The sequence below is a fragment of the Kogia breviceps genome, chromosome 5 (genome assembly GCF_026419965.1).
Source record: "Kogia breviceps isolate mKogBre1 chromosome 5, mKogBre1 haplotype 1, whole genome shotgun sequence".
Taxonomy (NCBI): domain Eukaryota; kingdom Metazoa; phylum Chordata; class Mammalia; order Artiodactyla; family Physeteridae; genus Kogia; species Kogia breviceps.
In genome coordinates, this window is record NC_081314.1 from 101,376,155 (window position 1) to 101,399,108 (window position 22,954).

Genomic DNA, 22,954 nt, shown 5'->3' on the forward strand with positions numbered 1-22,954 from the left:
TTTATTTCCTGCTTTCAAGGGGACACAGAGGAGGGTCAAAGTATCCCTCTTGCACCTACCGGTTCTTAAGTAACCTGAATGCAAAATATCCACTATGCCATCGAGGTATACTTTGGAGCAGCCTGCCAGTGGGCTCCAACAACAGCATAAATCAATCTTTAGATTTGTTTCCTAGTCAAGTACTCCAGCCTCCCACACAATTCAAGGATTCTCTTTTACCACTCCCCATCATTTGCTGAAGTACCGAACATTACAGAAGGGGTCAAACGATCCAGGCATCAGCCTTCCCGGTGGGCCCGGGCAGGGCTGCCTTTTCCAGAAAAGGGCTTTACCGTTTCCTGAGCAACCATCGGCCGCCACCCCCACACCCCTGCCACTAGGTAGCAGCCGGCAGCCTGGCAGTCGAGCTCCTCCGCCACCGGCAGTCGTCATTTTGCAATGCTTCGGCGCTTACTTAATAGAGATTTTGTAAACGGAATGAATTAATGTATGCAAATGCTTTAGCACGAGTCCTGGCACACAGACAGAGAGCACTCAACGAACGTTAATTATAATTAATGCAAAACGCTATCAAGCACAATTCCATTTGCACGGCCTCAGAGACAGTTCAGATGTCCTTATTTTTTTGCAGATGTGGAAACTTACAATTTAATTTTGTTAGTTAAGGAAATGGGCCAGCACAGAAGGCAAAATATGATTTTAGGTTTTACCTAAGGGGTATTCATCTATACATCACTAAACTATAAGAGGGAGGGGAGAGAGGAGCCTCTTCTCTTTACCTCACAGTTCCCTGCAGTAGGACGTAGCTCTAGGAGAAACGACAGAATGACTCACAAAGCAACTGCCTGCGTGTCCCTCCCCCCTCGCCAACAGAGCCTCAACGGCCTCCAGGGTAGTTACTCCACAGGTAGCCGGCCGCCGGGTAACTCTAGACGTGCCGCCCCGGCGAGGTGACGTCATCACCGAACGCCGCGGTTAAGGAAGAGAATTGTGGGAGGAGATTGCTTTCCCACGACCTTATAAGGGCTCTTCCCATGATCCTTTCCTTCTTTTCGCCATCTTTTCTTCTCTCCGGCGCTAGCAGCAATGAAGTAAGCAGGAACCCTACATCCCAATCCTGTTGCATCTTCGGACAAAGGGCCTCTCCGGCATCCCAGGCATGGCTTTTCCTTTCCGAAGATATCCCCCACCCCACCTAATGGGCTTTCGCTTTTCGTTACAGGGTCGAGCTATGCAGTTTCAGCGGCTACAAGATCTACCCAGGACACGGGAGGCGCTATGCCAGGACCGACGGGAAGGTGAAAGGCTGCGTGGGCTAAACACCTTGTGCTTCTATGGAAAGACCGGTCTCATTCAGTCTAGGAGAGATCCTTCACCACAGCACTCTTGGTCCCTGAAAAGCTTGTTACGGGGACCCTGTGTGCAATGATTGTTAGGATCAGAAGCCTCTAAGTGAATCAGCCTTGAGCTTTGATCGAATGTAAATCAGGTCGGAAGTTAGGAGCTTGTGTAACATTAATGTTTACTGTTTAAGGGCAGTGGGCCACTGGGGTATTTGGTTATTTTATGGGCACGAGGTCCTCTTGGAATCTCGGGAGGGACAGGAGTTAGATGCCTTCCAGAATTTGACACCCAATGCTCCTCTGCGTTATGAACTTAGGTTTGTCTACTCGAGAAAAGACAGGGCGAAACGCAGAGACAGTTTCCTGCCAGTTCTGTGATACAAGCCTTTTGGTCTCTATGGGCCTCAGTTTTGTAAAATGAGAGGATAGAATTAGAATATTAATTTACTAATAATTTCAAGCTCTAAGACTCCTACTCTGAACTTGTCACGATAGGTTTTCCAATTTCTTAATGCAAAATGTGAGTCGGCATTCCTTTCCAAGAGGAATCCTCGTCAGATCAACTGGACTGTCCTCTACAGAAGAAAGCACAAAAAGGGACAGTCGGTAAGTGAAGTGCACTTTCATGTTGTTGAAACTCTGGCATCATTTACTGCTTTTTCAAATTAAAATTAAATGAGACAGTATGTGAAAGTACTCCCTAACTGTAAAGCATCAAACAGTGAAGTGAAAATGATTGATATAAAGTGTGCCTGCTTACACATCTTAGGTTCACAGTAAAAATATCGAGTTGAAATTTGAAAGCATCCCCCTTCCAGAGTTAGATAAATTACATTAAGCTCACTTGGGTTATAGCGCACCATGAAAGTGTTTAAGATGTTCAAGTGGGTGGCAACTAAATAGTTCTGTGGAAACTTGGTATTGGTTATAATGCTTATAGAATTATTCCCAATGTAGGTATCATATTGTGGAGTCTTCCAGCATATTAGTTCTTAAAACTGGTTGTGTTTTGTGAAGTGGTCTTTTAGGTTGTTGAAAGATTTTTGAGAAAAGGTTTGAGTGCCATGGCAAGAGAATTAGTATTCAGGAGGCTTGTGAATATTTAGTGAGTGAGCACCTCCTGGGTGACAGACATGGCTAGGTATTAGGGAGTTCAGAGGAAGGAAAAATTCTAAATAGGGGGATGTGACATACCCAGTAGGATGGCCATTATCCAAACGGGGGTGGGGGTGGGAGGAATTACAAATGTTGGTGGGGATGTGGAGAATTTGGAACCCTGTGCGTTGCTGAATGAAGATGGTGCAGGCACTGTGGAAAGTGGTTTGGCAGTTTCTCAAAAAGTTAAAGAGTTACCGTCATATGATCTAGAAATTCCATTTCTAAGTTTATATACACAAAAGAATTGTAAGGGGGGACTTAAACAGATAACTTGTACACTGATGTTCATAGTGCTGTTATTCACGATAGCCAAAACGTGGAAACAACCAAATGTCCCATCAGTGGATGAATGGATAACAAAAGTGATAAATACATACAGTGAATTTTTTTTTTTTTTGCGGTACGCGGGCCTCTCACTGTCGTGGCCTCTCCAGTTGCGGAGCGCAGGGTCAGCGGCCAGGGCTCACGGGCCTAGCCGCTTCGCGGCATGTGGGATCTTCCCGGATCGGGGCACGAACCCGTGTCCCCTGTATTGGCAGGTGGACTCTCAACTGCTGCGCCACCAGGGAAGCCCCATACAGTGAAATATTATTCAGCCTTAAAAAGCTGACAAGCCTGACATTATGCTAAGTGAAATAAGCCAGACACAAGAAGACAAATATCGTATGATTCCACTTTTACGAGGTACCTAGTTGTGGACAAATTCATAGAGGTTACCAGGCAGGACTAGGGGGGAAGGTGGAATAGGGAGCTGTTATTTAATGGGTGCAGAGTTCGTTTTGAATTATGAAAAAAGTTCTGGAGATGGAAGTTGGTGTTTGCACAATATCGCAAACGTGCTTAACGCCACTGAATTACTTACAAATGGTTTAAAATGATCAACTTAATGTTATATATATTTTACCACAGTAAGAAAAATATTTTTTAAATGGATTTGAGGTAAGAAAAATATAAACAGGTAAATACTGGCATTTTCTACAATAAAATTTCACCTCTGTACAAAGTTTAAAGAATTGGTAAAACGAGCATTTTGGTTAACCACAATTGTGCCCTCTTTTCTCCATATGTCCTGTTTAAAATTTTTAAGATATTTTGCATATCCCTGTTTTAATAAATAGTTCATTTTATTTTTTTCTTGGACTTAGAGCTGCACGAAAGATCTTTTTTTTCTCACAAGCACTATAGCATAGGTTCCAGCATAGAATCTGCAGCAGATGTTTGAATTGTACTGTCTTGATTCCCAGACATTCCCTAACATTTGGTGGCTTTCTTGTCTTCAATCATCTTCTAACTTGACTATTTCTTCCAGTGTCAGTACTTGGAGTAAAAACAAAATATTGTTGAGGTTTGATAAGTTTTTTCCGAAAGCACATTCTTTATCATAAAGTCTTGTTAAGATCACTTTTAAAGTATTATTCAGGGCATCCCTAGTGGCGCAGTGGTTGAGAGTCCTCCTGCCAATGCAGGGGACACGGGTTCGTGCCCCGGTCCGGGAAGATCCCACATGCCTCAGAGCAGCTAGGCCCGTGAGCCATGGCCGCGGAGCCTCCACATCGGGAGAGGCCACAACAGTGACAGGCCCATGTACCACAAAAACAAACAAACAAACAAACAAAAAAGTACTATTCAGTTAACTTCCTTAGAGTTGTAACTTTCTGTCTTTCTAAATAAAATAGTAAATAATGGCCAGGATTTGTAATAGATGGTTTAACCAATCTATAATTGGAAAACTTGTCTGTGTATTGCAGCATTTTATATATAGATACTTTAAAATATATATATTTGTATATATATTTCATTTCAAATAATTGCATGGATTATTTTTGGTTGATTTATTTATTTATTTATTTATTTATTTTTTCTGCGCTGTGCAGCATGTGGGATCTCAGTTCCCCAACCAGGGACTGAACCTGGCAGTGAAAGCCCAGAGTCATAATGACTAGGCCACCAGGGAGCCCCCTGGTTGAATTTTTCTATGGTCTGAATTGTGTTCCCCCCAAAATTCATATGTTGAAACTGAGCCTCCAAGGTGATGGTTAGGAGGTGGGACCTTTGGGAGGTGATACAGCCATGAGGGCAGAGCCCTCATGAATGGGATTAGTGCCCTTATAAAAAAGGCCCGAGAGAGCTCATTTGCCCCCTTCTGACATGTGATATATTTCATTTCTCCCCAACATTCATGAAGCAAGGTTTCTAAGTGTGGTCCCCATCTTTTCGTTCTGTAGGAAGAAATTCAAAAGAAAAGAACTCGCCGTGCAGTCAAATTCCAGAGGGCCATAACTGGTGCATCTCTTGCTGATATAATGGCCAAGAGGAATCAGAAACCTGAAGTTAGGAAGGCTCAACGAGAACAAGCTATCAGGTGAGGAAGCTTTCGTTATGAGCATTTCAGCTCTTGGAATGGATTTTAGGTTATGTTTGGGTTTATAGGCACATAAATCTTAATCTCATGTTATTTTGTGTTGTGTTACTTGCATCTGTATAGGGTTTGTCAAATTGTAAATGCTCATGTTTAATAATACAGAAGTTTATACTATAGTCTAAATGATTTGTTGAAATTCTATATGCAATTATAAAGATACTGTACAATTTCTAACAAATGTTAAGCTGACTTGGTGGTTAATGACATTTGTTAATAAATCCTTTGGATTTATCATACAAATAATTACAGGTGGGGAAGGAATATGTTAATTCTATTTTTCCCAAACACTAGCCTCTTGTTAATAAGCTATACCCTTAAGGAGTAAAGTGCTTTAAGTTATTTTTAAACCCACAGGGCTGCCAAGGAAGCAAAAAAGGCTAAGCAAGCATCTAAAAAGACAGCAATGGCTGCTACAAAGGTAATTGTGGGATTGTCTTGGATTTCTCATTTAAAGCAACAGAAAGATTTATTTTTAATCCAAATTGTGGTAAATGAAAGTTTCAGTTTTATAAGGAATTTAGTGCAAGGCTATAATGGAAATGATGTCAATAATTGATTTCTGAGTGAGTGATTCTGGTTTCCAGAGAGGTCCCTTTGCTAAAGCCAAATGCATATGTTAGTGCTATATAGAAATGGGAAGGGGGAAAATAAAGGTGTTTTAAAGTTTATTTTGAAATAATTCTAGATTTTCAGTAAAATTTTCTATAATTGTACAGAATTTACCCAGCTTTTATCAGTGTTAATTTCAATAACCATAGTAAAAATTTCAAAACCAAAAAATTAGCATTGGTCCTTTTTCTGTTCTTAGGATACAGTTCAGGATCCCACACTGCATCCAGTTTTGTCTCTTAACTCCTTCAATCTGATATCTTTGTCTTTTGTTTATATTTAATATAAAGGTGGATTTTATAATATTAGGAACACAGATAATTAGGAAAGCAATCTATGATACAAACAGAATCTGGGCATAAGAGAGCAGTGATTGGGGGGGGGAAACAAAACAAAAGCCTGCATGGAATAATGCCACATAACATGTTCTTTTTACAGGCTCCCACAAAGGCAGCACCTAAGCAAAAGATTGTGAAGCCTGTGAAAGTTTCTGCTCCCCGTGTTGGTGGAAAACGCTAAGTTGGCAGCTTGGATTTTTAAATAAAGATCTGACTATAACTAGATTGTGGTGGAATTTTTACTCCTAAATTTGGCATGTTCAGCCTACACAGTAATAGCTAAACTACACAGTTAGGAATTTAAGAGCTAGGTGGGTTTTTTGTTTTTGTTTTTGTTTTTTTTGCAGTACACGGGCCTCACTGTTGTGGCCTCTTCCGTTGCGGAGCACAGGCTTCGGACGCGCAGGCTCAGCGGCCACGGCTCACGGGCCCAGCCACTCTGCGGCATGTGGGATCTTCCCAGACCAGGGGACGAACCCGTATCGGCAGGCAGACTCTCAACCACTGCACCACCAGGGAAGCCCAGGGTTTTTTGTTTTAATAAATTATTATGGCTGCATTTGTTCTTCGTTGCTGTGTGTGGGCTTTCTCTAGTTGCAGTGAGCAGGGGCTACTCTAAGTTGCGGAGCATGGGCTCTAGGAGCACGGGCTTCAGTAGTTGTGGTGTGTGGGCTCAGTAGTTGTGGCTCACGGGCTTAGTTGCTCCATGGCATGTGGGATCTTTCTGGACCAGGGATCAAACCCGTGTCCCCTGCATTGGCAGGCGGATTCTTAACCACTGCGCCACCAGGGAAGTCCAAGAGCTAGGTATTTTTTAAAGAGTTCGTTTCTTGTGTATAGTGCCTCCTAATGTAAGCCTCTTGGAGAGATGTTAAGCAAGGTGATGTAAATAAGATCTATATGGTTAAATGCAAGCTTTGCTCAGCTGAGGCTATAAGGGCATGTTACAGACTGCATTGTCTAAACTTTTTTGTTACATAGCTTCGAGTACTAGGATGTTGCATAGATTTTAGCCAGGTTGATTGCTAAAAGATGCATTTTTTTCTTCTGTCTGCAGAAAGTAAGCCTTCTTAATGAGTTATTTTCTTGTTAAATTACCCTTCTCCATAATAAATACATTTATTTCATATTGGGAATGTCTTTTGGTTCACTAGTATCTCACCTTTTAACCATTAGCTTATAGCTGAGTTAACCACTTAGAACTATCAGCTGTATAATCTCTTGCTTCCAGAAAATAAGCTTAAATGAAGAGTACAATTTCTTTTACATAAATGTGGTCAGGAAAATAGTAATTGTAATTGTTAAGAATAGGCTTGCACTTCAGAAAGTAGATCATCTTATGTACCACACTGTGCTAAGTTGCAAGGATACAATGATGAACAAGGTACATCCTCTTGAGAAACATGCTTTTTATATATAGGAATAGTATGTGACGGTAAATACATCAACACTGCCCCTCACCTCCATTCTATCCAGCGTGATGGAATTAATGATTATTTTTGGTGCTTGTTAAATTCAGGCATCGGTCTAGGTGTTGGGGATAACAGTCTCTTTGGAGGACTTGAAAACTGAAAAGGTGTGTAAATATACATATACAAGGTAAGCTGGTTGGCTGGCTTTTGCTAAGTAAGATTTTGTTTGGAAAAAACCCTTTTTATTGTAATTTTTAAAAAATATATGAAAAAAAAGGCATGCAGCTGTGAACAGAGAAAGTTTAAAAGCCAGTCAAAATACCCAACGTGAATGCAGAGCTACATGTTTAGTTTTGAACACAATAAAATGTCCCCTTAAAAGCACTGCTTTTTTGGTCTAAATGCCTTAAAATGGAACTGCCCATTCTGATTACCTTTGAGTCCTGAACAGCTAGCAGCTCAGGACAGTATAAACACTAAATACTTGTTCACACAGGACAGCAAGTTTAGCTTTTCTCAGGAAGACCACTGGACCACGTGTAAAACATTTTACTAAAACATTTCTCGAGTTTCCCTGGTGGCGCAGTGGTTGAGCGTCTGCCTGCCAATGCAGGGGACACGGGGTCGTGCCCCGGTCCAGGAGGATCCCACTTGCCGCGGAGCGGCTGGGCCCGGGAGCCATGGCCGCTGAGCCTGCACGTCCAGAGCCTGTGCTCCGCAACGGGAGAGGCCACAACAGTGAGAGGCCTGCATACCGCAAAACAAAACAAAACATTTCTCTGTATTGGCCCAAAGGCATAGAAGAGAATCCCAAGTTTTAGTGGGCTTCTCAGTGCTTTCACGGGGTGTGTTTTGATAGAAACTGATTTGGATGTGGAGGGATTTCAATTAACTTAGCTTCTCTTAGCCATGTCCACAACTTGTTTACTTAAAATTTTAATCTACTTAAATTTAGTTTTTTTTAATGTGTTAGTCTTCTTTAAAGGCTTATTTTTAATTTTTATTAATTTTTTGGATGCATCGGGTCCTAGTTGTGGCACGCGGGGATCTTTTGTTGCAGCACGTGGGCTCTTAGTTGTGGTGGTTTTTCTCCAATCTAGTTGTAGTGCGCAGGCTCCAGACTGCGTGGACTCTAGTTTGGGCAGGCAGGCTCTAGATGAGATGGGGGAGCTCAGTAGTTGTGGCACGCAGGCTTAGTTGCCTCGCAGCATGTGGGATCTACGAATCCGCATCCCCTGCATTGCAAAGCGGATTCTTACCACTGGACAGCCAGGAAAGTCCCACATTAAATTTCGTTTTAAAGGAAGTCTGTTTGACAGCAAAACTGGTGGTGCTGGCCCAGCACATATACATCCCTTGGAGGGTGGATTTGGAAATCCATTCTGGGTGCCCCTTGGGAGCAGGGGTGTGTCTCCATCTTCTAATTCCTCCCTCACCCAGCGTAGTCTGTGGAATTAGTGGCCCTAAGGCCTGGTAGTCCTATCTTTCCTCAGGGCCTGGGAGCTCCTGTACCTAGATCTAGAATATTCAACTGCCTCAAACAACCGGGCTGTTTGGAAATCCCTGCAATCCCCACCCCCAAGTGCCAGGGGACTGAGTGCACCCCTCTTTTTTTTGTTTGTTTTAATTATTTCATTTATTTAGGTTGCGCTGGGTCTTAGTTGCGGTTCGTGGGCTCCTCTGTTGTGGCATGCAAACTCTTAGCTTGCATGTGGGATCTAGTTCCCTGGCTAGGGATAGAACCCGGATCCCCTGCATTGGAAGTACGGATTCTTAACCACTGCACCACTAGGGGAGTCCCGCATCCTGCTTTTTGAGCCCACTGTTATCACCATCTGTCCTCACCTATCTCCAAAGGGTCACTACCTCACTCAGTGACTGCAGACTCTAGGCTGGGAGAGGAGAGGGTTGGTCCAGAGTTTTCAGGCTCCAATAAAGCACCGCGCAGTCTGAGCCGCCTCGGCCTTCTGTGCATTCAGTATATGTTGGGTGTAAAATGGAGAATTTTTTCCCCTAAGTTTATGTAAAAATATATGCAAATAAAGCTGTAAGAAAACACTGCTAGCTGCTCTTCGTCACTCCTTGCCAACATGACTACCTTCATAGGTAAAAAATCGTCAGTACATAAGCTGATCATTCCAGAAAAATGACTATTCCATGGGTAGTTAGGAACCAGAAGTTGCTTAGAAATTACATTAACTCCTATCACGGAGGGATTTAGATTTTATAACACTTAACTGGAAGCTACATTTCCATGTGAAAGGGCTTTCTTTGGTCTTACATACAGTGACTAATATTATACTAGGGGCCTCAAAATCTGGCGCTTTTATGTTGTCGGGCGTCTCAAAACGTAGGCGGGGTCAAAAAGACTCCTTTACACCTTGGGGTATCTCCGACGGGATTAACAACTGCCCACCACCGCCTCCTACACGTGCTCAGATCCTGGGAAAGAAGGGAAAAACAAAAAAGGAAACTGCCAGGACTTAAGATGTCTGCTCAAAACCACTTCGATTTCCCAGGAAGGGCCTACCCGCTTCCAAAATGTCCGTCCGCAGTCCTAACGTCACTTGGTCGGCTAGATCAAGCCAGAAAGCCACTGCGCTCCAATCAGGGATTAGCCCCCTCACCCACTGCCCTTGATTTGCGTCACTTCCGGTGGTGCAGCAGCCATTTTGTCAGTCGCCAGCGGATCCCGCGCGCTGGAGAAGTGCAGTTCCTCTTGGTTACCAACTCGTCCGTTCTCTCTCCGCGGTGCGGGCGCTCTCGAAGAGCACTCACCACAGACACAGCCAGTCCTCCCTACAGTGCCGCCACTGCTGTTGCATCCGGCCGGAACTAGTGCGCTGTCTTCCTCCCTTGCCACTGACAGGCGCCCTCGGGGAGCCGCCGTCAGCGATGTCAAGCGAGGAAAGCTACCAGGCCATCCTGCGCTACCTGACGAACGAGTGCGAGCCGTACGCGCCGGGCACCGAGGGTAATGTCAAGCGTAAAATCCGCAAGGCGGCTGCCTGCTATGTGGTGCGCGACGGAACGTTGTATTACCAGCGGCGGCAGCGGCACCGCAAGACCTTCGCCGAGCTGGAGGTGGTGCTGCAGCCCGAGCGGCGCCGGGGGCTTATCGAGGCTGCGCACCTGGGCCCGGGCGGCACTCACCACACCCAGCATCAAACCTGGCACGACTTGTCCAAGACGTACTGGTGGCGAGGTAAGACCTCGCCCGCGGTAAGGGGGAGGGCGGGCGGCTTGCTCCCAGGAAAGGCCCGCAGCCGGAGGCGGGCCCGTCTGGGCACCCGCGAGTGTGAGGGTCCGGCACTCTCCTCCCGGACGCCGCTCGCGGCCCCAGCCTAGCCCGTGCCCGGCGGCGGAGCAGCTGCCAGGCGGAGCCGAGAGGGTGGGGGACGCGAAAGGAGCCGCACTTCCCACAGGAAGGAGGCCGGGGAAGCTGGGGGCGGGCCCTGGCCCGGGGTGGGGCGAAGGGGGCTTCCCCGGGGGCCGGCCCAGCCGCGGGGAGGGGCCGGGACGCGCGGGGTGCTCTGGGCCCGCCTCCTTCGGCAGCGCGGGAGGCGGTGGCTTCTTCCCTTCGCGGACGCTTTTGGGCGGCCGTTGCAGGTGCTGTGTGTGGTGCGTTTTAAAATCCTGTTTGTGCGGATGGTTTGGGAGCGGCGCGGTCAGCCCAGAGCCCGGCCGCTTTCTGCAGTGCGTTCCGCTAGGGTGCTGGCCAGCGGGTTTTGTGCTTCTGCTGATCCGCTTGCCGGGTTTCCTCTTTGTGCTACTGTAATGTGAATAAGGAATCATGTAGTTGTGTGCAGAAGTGATTTCGAGTGACTGTAGAAACAGTCATTTGAGCCTAGTTTTTAGGACAAGAATTTTAATAGCAGGTACTCTCAATTCTGGGTATTTTAATATTCTTCCGTTTGCTGTAGTGAAGAGCGATTTGGACACTGTGAGGCACTATGTATACCCAGGAACGTTGCGGTTTCTGGGATTGTTATGTTCCAGGAGTGTGGCTCTAAAGTTTGACTCCTTGGGAACCAGGTTAGGGGAGGAGAGAAAGGGTCCTTCGAGTTTTTGTTTTTGTTTTGTTTTGTTTTTACCGTCCTCACTCTCCAAAAAGTTGATGAATATTCAGACCGTTCGGTTATAATTAATAAAAGTTTGCAGGCCTGTAGAAGAGGTTTCGTCAGGAACGATTCCGTATGGTTCTGCAGAAATTAACTTATGGAACTTAATCTGTGAGTAAGGAAGTTAGACTACTGAATATGAACTTTGCTGGATAGGTCTTTTTGCTTCTTAAATAATTCTTTGGTGTTTTCAAAAACAGTCCAGCTCTTTATATTCTTCTTAAAAGCTTTTCCTTATTTTATATTTTAAACCAATGTCTGAATTAAATTCCTATAGAGACATGAGTGAAGGGTATATGTGGAGTAATTGCTGCATTTTGTTAGGATTGATTTGGTCAGACATAGTTTTGTTGAACAAATGTCTCAGGTTTAATATTTTATGACATGTTAAAACGATAATTATAGCTAAAGATAACACGGATCAAGCCTTTACGTGCAGGCATAGTGCTGAGCACTTAATTTATTTTTACATAGCATTTAATCCTCATCAGACCTTGTAAGATGGAAACATTTATGTCTGTTTTACAGATGGGAAAACTAAAAGCACCAGGAGCTGACCTTTGGGATTTCAAACTTATCTTAACCACTATTATATGGTGCTAAATGGGCTTAGTGTTCAGAATTTTCCTTCCCTAAATTGATTATCTGTGAGTGATATCTAATCCAGTATTTTGTTTGTTTGATTTTTGTTTTAGTGTGCAATGTCTTAAAAGAGAAAAACCCTGAGACTGTGTTGATGTTTACTCTTTTTAATGAGAGATACATTTGTGGATAAGTAGACTTTTGAAGTCCTTAAATGTCCGGAACAGCTGTTCTCGAAGTTTGGTACTAAACCTCTGAATAGGGAGGCCCTGAGATCCTTTCAGAGAATCCCCAAAGTCAAAATTATATTCATAATAACACTAAGGCATTATTTGCCTTCTCACTTATTGTATCACAAGTATACCGTGGAGTTTTCCAGAGGCTACATGACATGTGATAGTATGGCAGTAGATTGAATGCATATATGATAATCTATCTTCTGTTAAACCACACATTTAAAAGACTTGCAAAAATGTAAAGTAGTGCACTTTTCTCACTAATTTTTTTATGTTTTGGTTAATAGTATTTTTCATATAAATGCTATTTTTGTTAATATGTAATGGGTTTATGATACTATTTTATATCATTTTTATTATTGTAATATTTCTTCATTTAAAATGAGAATTCATAGTAAGCATCAGAGAAGCTTGCCCTCGATTATTAGCTATTCATTTTGATGTTTATTACATTAACACTTTGCTCGTTTTACTTGTTTGTTATAGGCCTATTAAAATTATCAACACTGGGGACTTCCCTGGTGGTTCAGTGGTTAAGACTCCACGCTTCCACAGCAAGGGGCGTGGGTTCGATCCCTGGTTGGGGAACCAAGATCCCGCATGCTCGGGACTGCCAAAAGGAAGAGAAAAAAAATTTAACAACACTGCAGAGACAGAAGAATAAACATTCTTGGACCTGGAACTGATAGCTGATAAAACATTTTAAACTATTTTTAACTAAAACTATTTTTAACTATTTTTAATGTGTCATACACTACAAATGGACCCTTTTTATAATAAACAAACACCAAAGCCCTGTAGATGTTTATCTGGGAACTAATAAGATCTAATCAGTGTAGATGCCAAGAAAAAAACGATTCAAAGTCAGGGATAGTTTACTGGGATTTATTATTAATGCTGCTTTTTCTAGAATGTTGTCATCATAAGCTCTGCCATTATATCCTGGTAATCAGGCAAGTTTGTAGCAACTTCACTTGTTTGAGCACAGTGAAAAACTGGCTCAGTGCCTAAAGTTGACATATAGCAAATTTATTTCAGAACGTAAAATATTAATCGTCTCATCCTCAACCCCTTATTTTATCGTTCATTGTAGTTATATGCTGGAGTTTCAAAATAAATGACTCTCTCCCCTGCCTCAGTCAAATGCTGACTCATGGGGGTCTACAATTAATGCAAAATGTGAAGAGAAAATTAAATTGGTAGGAAAAAAGATTAAACTAGGAAAATTATGTAATAGGTTAAATTAGCTACCTGCAGAGGTTCCTACCCTAAGAACTGATTTGTTTTATGGGGATAAATTGATGCTGCCATTATCTAATCTAGAAGAGGAGGGTGTAATTTCTGAAAACCCAGGAAGAACTGGGTCTATGTTAATACAGCTATAACTGACCACTTTGTAACCTCTAACCTCTTTGAAGAAAAAAATAAAACAAAAAACCCCCAAAAATCTGAATGACTAATATGTGTGGAGAAATAGAAATAGGAGCCACTATTCTCTGGGCCTCATCACTGATAGGGAGGGAAGGAGGTTCTTGAACAGCTAACAGGAGCAAATTGTTCAATTTGGCAGATCTCTAGAGTAGGGGTTCTCAACCCTGGACAGTTTTGCCTCCCAGGGAACATCTGACTATGTCTGGAGACAGTATTGGTTGTCGTAACTGGTGGTGGTGTTTGAGGGGCTGCTATTGACATCTGGTTAGGTAGAGGTCAGGAATGCTCCTAAACATTCCACAGTGCACAGGACAGGACAGCCTACTCACCCCTCCCTGCCCCACAACAAGAATCATTTGGCCCAAAATGTCAACACTGCTGAGGTTGGGAAACCCGGCTCTGGAGTGAGAATCTGTTCCTCAAGTTATTTTATCAGAGGTTGTTTACCCACTAAGTATATACTCAGTAAAGAATCTCTTAATGCTAATTTGGTATTTTATGTGGACTTTTTTTTTGGGGGGGGGCTGCATTGGGTCTTCGTTGTTGCGCGTGCGCTTTCTCTAGTTGCGGCGAGCGGGGGCTACTTTTGGTTGCAGTGTGCAGGCTTCTCATTGTGGTAGCTTCTCTTGTTGCGGAGCACAGGCTCTAGGCATGCAGGCTTCAGTAGTTGTGGCACGTGGGCTCAGTAGTTGTAGCACATGGGTTTAGTTGCTTCGCAGCATGTGAGATCTTCCTGGACCGGGGCTTGAACCTGTGTCCCCTGCATTGGCAGGTGGATTCTTAACCACTGCACCACCAGGCAAGTCCCCTACGTGGACGTTTTTATGGAGGTTGACCATTGAGCATCATTTAATGCTTATGTAGTAGTTACCTTGTCTCAGACACTGTTCAAAGTGATTTATAAATATTAACATTTTATCGTTATAACAGGCTGTGAAGGTAAGTGCTGTTATCCCCATTTTGGCACAGAGAGGTTAGGTGACTTGGACATGGTCACAAAGCTAGTCAGTGGATTCAAATTTTCCTGCATAAAGTAATTTCTACCCCTTGTGGTAATTACCCACTCTTAAAATAGTAAGTTAACTGTTTACACATTTATGTCTTTTCAGTGATTAATTTGAGTCAGATTCTTTCAGCTTAATCAGCTCTGGGCAAGCTAAAGAGGTCAGGTTCCTGAATCTGTAAAGCTAGATTTAAGATGGATCCCATCAAAACACTAACACTCGAGTTAAAGGACTTCTAAAATATGATAGGATGATTTTTCAGACAGTTGATCGACTGTCATACATTAATATCTTTTTTTCTATAAATTTATTTATTTTATTTATTTTTATTTTTGGCTGTGTTGGGTCTTCGTTGCTGTGCGTGGGCTTTCTCTAGTTGCAGCGAGCGGGGGCTACTCTTTGTTGCGGTGCGTGGTCTTCCCATTGCAGTGGCTTCTCGTTGCGGAGCAAGGGCTCTAGGCATGTGGGCTTCATTAGTTGCGGCACGCGGGCTCAGTAGTTGTGGTGCACGGGCTTAGTTGCTCCACGGCATGTGGGATCTTCCCGGACCAGGGCTTGAACCCGTGTCCCTTGCATTGGCAGGCAGATTCTTAACCACTGTACCACCAGGGAAATCCCGAGAATATAATTTTCCAAATTTATTAGTCCATTGTGTACTTTTTTTAGTAAGTATGGGATATAATACAATTTGAGAAATATTGCTTAAATACTATCTGAAAGTTGAAGTGCAAGTAACTTGGTATAATTTATCATCTTGAAACTCTTTTCAGGAATTTTCTATATACCTCTGTATCATTTTAGCTAATTAACAACTTTTCCATTTGCATTTTACTTGGGGATTGTGGGGGAAGAAGTTTGTGTCACAGGGATGGATAAATGTGTTTCTGGGTAAATAGCATAGTATCCTGAAAGTCACATGACTTCTGGAGGCCTGCTTATGCAGTTTACTAGATGTGACTTTGGACAGGTTACCTCTTAGGGCTTCATTCTCCTTGTCTGTAGAATGGGAATTAATTGGTCCTCCCTTACAAGTATGATGGAAAGGGGGGAGTGTGTATAAAGTGTTCTTCCCTGCTTCCTGCCCCATCCCAGCATGTTGAGTTGAAAGTTGAAATTCAAAATAGGGTTTTATGAGTGGCTCGTGTATAATCAACTTTTGATAGATTGTGTGTACTATTATTTAATAAAACTCTAAAAGCTCATAGCTTTCAAAGACCAGAGATATATTTTACACTCATTACAAGTTTTGGTTGTGGTCCTTTTCAGGTTGCAGATTTGCTCCACCTGTTTTTTTCATTTACATTTTAGGCTAAAGGACAGTATCCATCTGGAACATGCTGCTCTTTGACAGAGGGGACATAAGTCAGGGAACCGATGGGAAACATTGCTTCTTAAAATTTCCAGTGACACATGGCATCCATCATATTCATTCATATTCCATTGACCAAAGCTAATTGCATGGTGAAGCCTGATGTTAGTAGGGTGGAGAGTTATTAGCATGAACCACATTATTATATTACTGTTTATGAAGGTCAAAAACAGTTGAATATTGGCAATTTCATATAGTTCCTATTGCATGAGTGAGTTGAAACTCACATGGAGATGGATGGTGCTACATAATCGTACAGTGAGTAAATGAATAACTAAGAGTGAACAACAAAACAGTCTACCTCGGCATGGAGACAAATTGTCATTATAACATATCTTTGATATTATATCTTTGAAAAAAATGTTTCTTAAATTCTAAATAATTCACTCTACATACTTTTTGGGCATGTGTGTGTCTATATACATGCACGTTATTTAGATTAAATAATGAACAGATTAAATAGTGAACAGTATAATCTTCAGTTTTCACATGAGAGCAGTATTAAATTTAACTAGTTAATTTTTGTTTCATTGTAGGTATATTAAAGCAAGTCAAAGATTACATTAAACAGTGTAGCAAATGCCAGGAGAAACTAGATCGATCCCGTCCTATATCAGATACTTCAGAAATGTTGGAAGAATTGGGACTAGACCTTGAATCTGGAGAAGAAAGTAATGAATCAGAGGATGACCTGAGCAACTTTACTTCGCCTCCAACTACAGCTTCCAAGCCTGCAAAAAAGAAGCCAGTATCCAAACATGAACTTGTATTTGTAAGTGGAACTTTCCATTCAGCTTACATTTGTAACTAGTGTGTTAGCATTTATAGTGTTAACTGAATTTTTTCTTAAACCACTAAAACTGCTTCCCTTTTGGCACTGTCATTGTCATGTTGTTATATGCCCTAAAATAATACTGCCTCTTCCTTAATCATAAATATTCCTGTTGTTTCTTCTCATCAGAATGTAACTTGTTGGTTTGTTAATTACTCCTCCTCTCTTCTTTTTAATAGTATATTGGTACAGGTAGACAATACATTTCTGGAAGCAGTCTCTGGGTCATGCAGCAAGGTAAAATTAAGCTGACTAGGTCTTTGTTTTTTGCCTGCATTAGTTTCTTATATCATCAAATAAATTTCTGACTAATAAGAGGAGGCAGCAAGAAGTGAGATGCAGATTTTCATTGGGTCAAGTAGAATGAACATAGCAGAAGATAGTGAGAACAACGTATCTTTTTACTTAAAATACATAGGTAATAAAGGGTATCAGGTTATTTCTTCATATTAATTAGTGGAATCTTTTACAAGGGAATAATGTGTCTTGTTTTAAATTCTGTTAAGGGTAAAAATACAGATGATATGTAATGCAACTCTTGGTCTCAAACTTATTTTGATAGGTTGACACCAAAGGAGTGGTGAAACGTTCTTCTCCAAAACATTGTCAGGCTGTCTTAAAACAGCTGAACGAACAGAGACTCTCTAACCAGTTCTGTGATGTTACTTTGTTAATTGAAGGAGAAGAGTACAAAGCTCATAAATCTGTTCTGTCAGCTAATAGCGAATATTTTCGAGATCTTTTTATTGAGAAAGGAGCTGTTTCCAGTCATGAGGCAGTGGTGGATCTTTCTGGTAAGAATTTTCTGATATTCTTTTTTTGTTAATAAGTATATACTGGAAGAGGGGTGTGTATATCTTACAAACTCAGGTTTTATGCTCAAGTGGGAGAAGCCCACTGACAGAAACAGACTAAGCTGAACTGTAAGGTCCTTCCTTTTAGTAGGGTTTCCAAGATAGAGTTATGAAAAGGCTGTCATTTCCTCACTACCCGTTAGGGGAGACGATTGTAGCAGTAGTAGAATTTCTGGGGTTTACACTGTTAAAAACAGTTTGAGAGAAATTCATAATTGCACCAGTGTTATTACACTAAGTAAATATATTACTTTAAAATTGACTGCCTGAATCTTATGTTGTGCAACATGAAATTATAGAGCACTTCTGTAGGTCTGTTGTTTTTCATTTTTTAAGATTAATAATCGTCATTCATTAGATTCGATAATCAAATTGTCAATATAGAATAATCAGAATTCCAAGTGTGGTTTTTTGGTTTCTTTGGGGCTGCTACTGTTGTTGTTATTATTGTAAATGAATAATTTGACTTTCTTTTGGCCTCACTAGAATTTATGTATTGGCTTAAGGGTCAACAAATGAAAATTTAGGAAGCATTAAAATAGGTAACCTTATTTATACATTTCCTCATAATATTAATTTGCTGTAACTCTTGAATTACTGACACCACTGTGGGAAATGTCATTTCCCCTTTCTGAAACAAAAAAGTAACTTTATCCAGGTATATAAATACTTACCTAGTTAACCACTGATCCTTTTCTATCTTATACTGTTAAAACTCACCTTCTCTGGAAAGACAAATTCATATATTTTTCCTTAACAGTAGCTATATGTTTAATTACTAAAAAATATTTCTCAAGCATCCATTGTGTGCAAGGAACTGGCCTGGGCTATGGAGATACAGTGGTGAACAAAAACTTTTACAGAGCATAGAGTTGCATTACATTCTAGATTCGTGATATGTATTTCGGTGACTCAGAGGAGAAAATACACCTTATTTGGGCCATCTGAATAATAAAACCTATCACAAGTGTAGTCTTGATGTGTTAGCTCTGGAATTTTTTCCATATCTTTAATGCATCTGAAGTAGAAAGAAGAGTGTGTGTTGCTCTTTTCCAGTTTCTCAGCAGCTTACAATAGCAAATGAAATGTCTGCCCCCAAATAACTGCAGCACAGCATTCTATTATTCCAGCAAAATATCTAATTTATTCTTCATTCCATATGCTTATTTTTATATGTTGCTCAGCAAATATGGTGTAAACCAATAGCAGGTGAAGTAGACATTGTTAAAAGTTTTGTTTGATTTTTAAATATTTAGTAGATAGACTAATTGTAAAATATGTGTAAAGTTAAAAAAAAAAGATAAAATGTACATCTGTTTTCTAATTACCTAGTTTAATGGTTGTTGAATTCATCAGTGTTTTCCTTTATCTTGTTTATGCTTTAAAAAAAAATTCTCCCTACTCAGTCGTAAAGATATTTTCATATACTGTCTTATAGTTTTTCTTTCTTTCTTTTTTTTTTTTTTTTTTTTTTTTTTTTTTTTTTGTGGTATGCGGGCCTCTCACTGTTGTGGCCTCTCCCGTTGCGGGGCACAGGCTCCGGATGCGCAGGCCCAGCGGCCATGGCTCACGGGCCCAGCCGCTCCGCGGCATGTGGGATCTTCCCGGACCGGGGCACGAACCCGTATCCCCTGCATTGGCAGGCGGACTCTCAACCACTGCGCCACCAGGGAAGCCCTTTCTTTCATATTTAACTTTTAATCTATTTGGATTTTTTTTTGATGGTGTGATATAGGTGTTTGATTTCATTTTTTCCCATTTTGTCTCAGAACCATTTAGTGAAAACTCCCTTATCTTCCTACCCATCGACCATGCAAATTCTCTTAAAAAACACATTTTCACATGTTTGGTACTGATTATAGGCTTTTTTCCAGTCTATTGGTTGTCTCTTCCCACACTATTATTGCTTGGTCTTAATGACCTTAGCTTTATAATAATGAAAGTCTCCCACCTCAATTATCAAGGTGGATCTTAGTTATTCATAACTCTTTGCTGTTCCATATAAACTATTAAAGCAGCTTGTCTGCTTCCACAAAAAGAAGAAAAGTGTATTTTGTTAGGGATTACATCGAATTAATAAAGTTTTAGAGGTTTTTCCATAAAAGTCTCACACATCTTTTGTTATTCTAAGGTAGTTTATACTTTCTGATACTATTATAATTTTTATCTTAAAATTATATTATTTCTGATTTATTTTTGGTAACTGTTGATTCTATATACAGTAGTACTATATATAGAATCAACAAAGTAGTACTGTACATAGTACTGTATATAGAATCAACAAAGAATCTATAATAAATGCAGACATTTATCTATAGTCTTTGAGATTTTCCATATAAAACAAATTGAATATATTAATATATTATCTGCTAGTAGTAATGGGTTTTTTTCCTACCTTTCCAGTCCTTATATTTTGAACTTTTTTCTTCTTTACAGTGCCGTTTAGGACTTCCAAAAAAAATCAGCACTTAAATAGAGGTAGTGATAGAGGGTTCATTTATTCCCATGGTAAAGAAAAACATGGGAATGCTTTTTTTTTCTTTTTTAACCATGAAATATATTATTTGGTGAATGTTTTAAATAGATAACCCTTTACCCCCTTTAACATTAAGGAAATTCCCTCTGAAATAGGTGTGGACTTAGCACATACTTTTTCTGTATCTGTTGAGACCATCTTTATTTTTTAAATTCTGTTAATGTGGGAAATTACTTTGGTTTACTAATGTTAAGTCTATTTTTCATTCCTGAGATAAATCCAGTTTAGTCATAATATATCATATTTTGTACAAACTGCTGTGTTTGGTTTAGAATGCTAATATTGTTAGACTGTTTCCAAGTGTATTCATGAGTAATTTTCCTTTTTCACACTGTTTCTGTCATGTTTTGATATCAGAGTTGGTTTAGTCTTATAGATTGTGTATTCCCTCCAATTTTTTACATGCACTGAAGTAGTTACTATGAGATTAGAATTATTTGTTTCTTGAATATTTGGACTGGACTTTTGGGGGAAGAGTTTTAGCTACTAATTCGACAAGTTTAATGGTTAGGGAATTATTCTGTAGGTTTTCTATTTCATCTTGAGTAATTTATAGAAAGTTTTGCCATAATATGTCCATTTCATCTAAATTTTCAAGTTTCTTGGCACATTTTTTTTTTTTTCTTTGTCGGTGCCATGCAGCCTGCGGGATCTTATTTCCCAGATCACGGACTGAACCTGGACCCTCGGCAGTGAAAGCGCAGAGTCCTAACCACTGGACTGCCAAGGAATTCCAGCACAAAATTTTTAATATTCTCTTCTAAATGCCTCCAGTGACTGTAGATTTGTCTCTTTCATTCCTTGTGCCTTCTTTCTCATTTCTACATTTTTTTTACTAGAGGTTTACTGACTTTTTTAAAAAAAGAAGTTGGCAGACTATAGCTTGTAGGCCAAATCTGGCTCACTGCCTGCTTTTGTAAATAAAGTTTTATTGGGAGACAGCCACACCCATGTATTTACATATTGTCTGTGGCTGCTTTTGAGCTTACAAGGGCAGAATTGAATAGTTGCTACATAAACTAGTGACCCGCAAAACCTAAAATATTTGCTTATCTTGCTCTTTACAGAAAAACTTTCCTAAGCCCTATGCCAAAGCATAATTTTTTAAATGTTAAAACCTAACTTTTTTGCAAATACTATAGTACAAGGTTTTATATGATTAATTTAGGAAACCAGTAAGATGTTAAAACTGCTTCTAATAGAATTCTGAAGAAAAGAATTGTATATATTGTGTTTCAACCAGAGGAATAAATTTGCTCAAAATGAATTTGCTAATAGATTGGTTAATACCCTATAGAGAAATGAACTGTAAGTTTTGGAGTTATCTTTCCTACCCTGATAGAAAAAGCTTCTTAATCTATCATTTTGCATTTGCATTTGCAATTACTTTTCTGTAAGTTAATTTTTACAGAGTTGTAAAATAATCTAGTCAATAGCAGTCAATCAGTGGTGCCTGTTCAACACTACTTTTTTTTTAAATTTTATTTTATTAATTTATTTATTTTGGCTGCGTTGGGTCTTTGTTGCTGCGCGTGGGCTTTCTCTAGTTGCAGCGAGCAGGGGCTACTCTTTGTTGCAGTGCGCGGGCTTCTCATTGCAGTGGCTTCCCTTGTTGTGGAGCACGGGCTCTAGGCATGCAGGCTTCAGTAGCTGTTGCATGTGGGCTCAGTAGTTGTGGCACATGGGCTCTAGAGCACAGGCTCAGTAGTTGTAGCACACGGGTTTAGTTGATCCACAGCATGTGGGATCTTCCCAGACCAGGGCTTGAACCAGTGTCCCCTGCATTGGCAGGTGGATTCTTAACCGCTGTGCTACCAGGGAAGTCCCTCAGCACTACTCTTAAGGAACACCTGGCTACAAGGATATATTATACAGCACAGAAAATATAGCCAATATTTTATAGTAACTATAAATGGAGTGTAATGTTTAAAAATTGTGGAACACTATATTGTATACCTGAAAGTTATATGATACTGTATGTGCACTGTACCTCGATAAACAAAAACCCAATATTTTTGCCTGATAACCAAATTTTTCTTTATTGAAGTAGAGTTGGTTTACAATGTTGTGTTAATTTCTGCTGTACAGCAAAGCGATTCAGTTATACATATATACATTCTTTCTTAATCTTTTCCATTATGGTTTATCACTGGATATTGAATATAGTTCCCTGTGCTATTATCCATTCTATATATAATAGTTTGGACCATGCTGTTATCCATTCTATATATAATAGTTTGCATCTGCTAACCCCAAACTCCCAGTCCATTCCTCCACCACTCCCCCTCCCTTTTGGCAACTACAAGTCTGTTCTCTATGTCTGTGAATCTTTCTGTTTCGTAGACAAGTTCATTTGTGTCATATTTTAGATTCCACATAAAACTGATATCATATGGTGTTTGTCTTTCTTTTTCTGACATTTCTTTTAGTATGATAATTTCTAGGTCCATCCATGTTGCTGCAAATGGCATTATTTCATTATTTTTTATGGCTCAGTAATATTCCATTGTATGTATGTACCCCATCTTTATCCATTCATCTGTCAATGAACATTTAGATTGTTTCCATGTCTTGGCTATTGTAAATAGTGCTGCTGTGAACATGGGGGTGCGTGTATCTTTTTGAATTATAGTTTTGTCTGGATATATGCCCAGGAATGGGATTGCTGGATCATATGGCTACTCTATTTTTAGTTTTTTGAGGAACT

General features: G+C 40.6%; 2 protein-coding genes across 2 annotated transcripts in view; both read left to right on the plus strand.

Moving 5' to 3' along the window:
• Positions 1–999: 999 nt before the first annotated feature.
• RPL24 (ribosomal protein L24) lies at positions 1,000–6,093 on the plus strand. The gene is made up of 6 exons (XM_059064703.2): positions 1,000–1,091; positions 1,223–1,298; positions 1,839–1,949; positions 4,727–4,863; positions 5,278–5,341; positions 5,971–6,093. The coding sequence occupies exons 1-6, from the start codon at positions 1,087–1,089 to the stop codon at positions 6,049–6,051; spliced, it is 474 nt and encodes a 157-aa protein (XP_058920686.1). The 5' UTR covers positions 1,000–1,086; the 3' UTR covers positions 6,052–6,093.
• Positions 6,094–9,935: 3,842 nt separating this feature from the next.
• Positions 9,936–22,954, plus strand: part of ZBTB11 (zinc finger and BTB domain containing 11) — a 33,401-nt gene continuing 20,382 nt past the window's right edge. Inside the window, exons 1-3 of the mRNA XM_059064655.2 lie at positions 9,936–10,487; positions 16,562–16,797; positions 17,420–17,651. Of these exons, the coding sequence (XP_058920638.1) occupies positions 10,178–10,487; positions 16,562–16,797; positions 17,420–17,651 (778 nt within the window). The 5' untranslated portion in view covers positions 9,936–10,177. The remainder of the gene's footprint in view (positions 10,488–16,561; positions 16,798–17,419; positions 17,652–22,954) is intronic.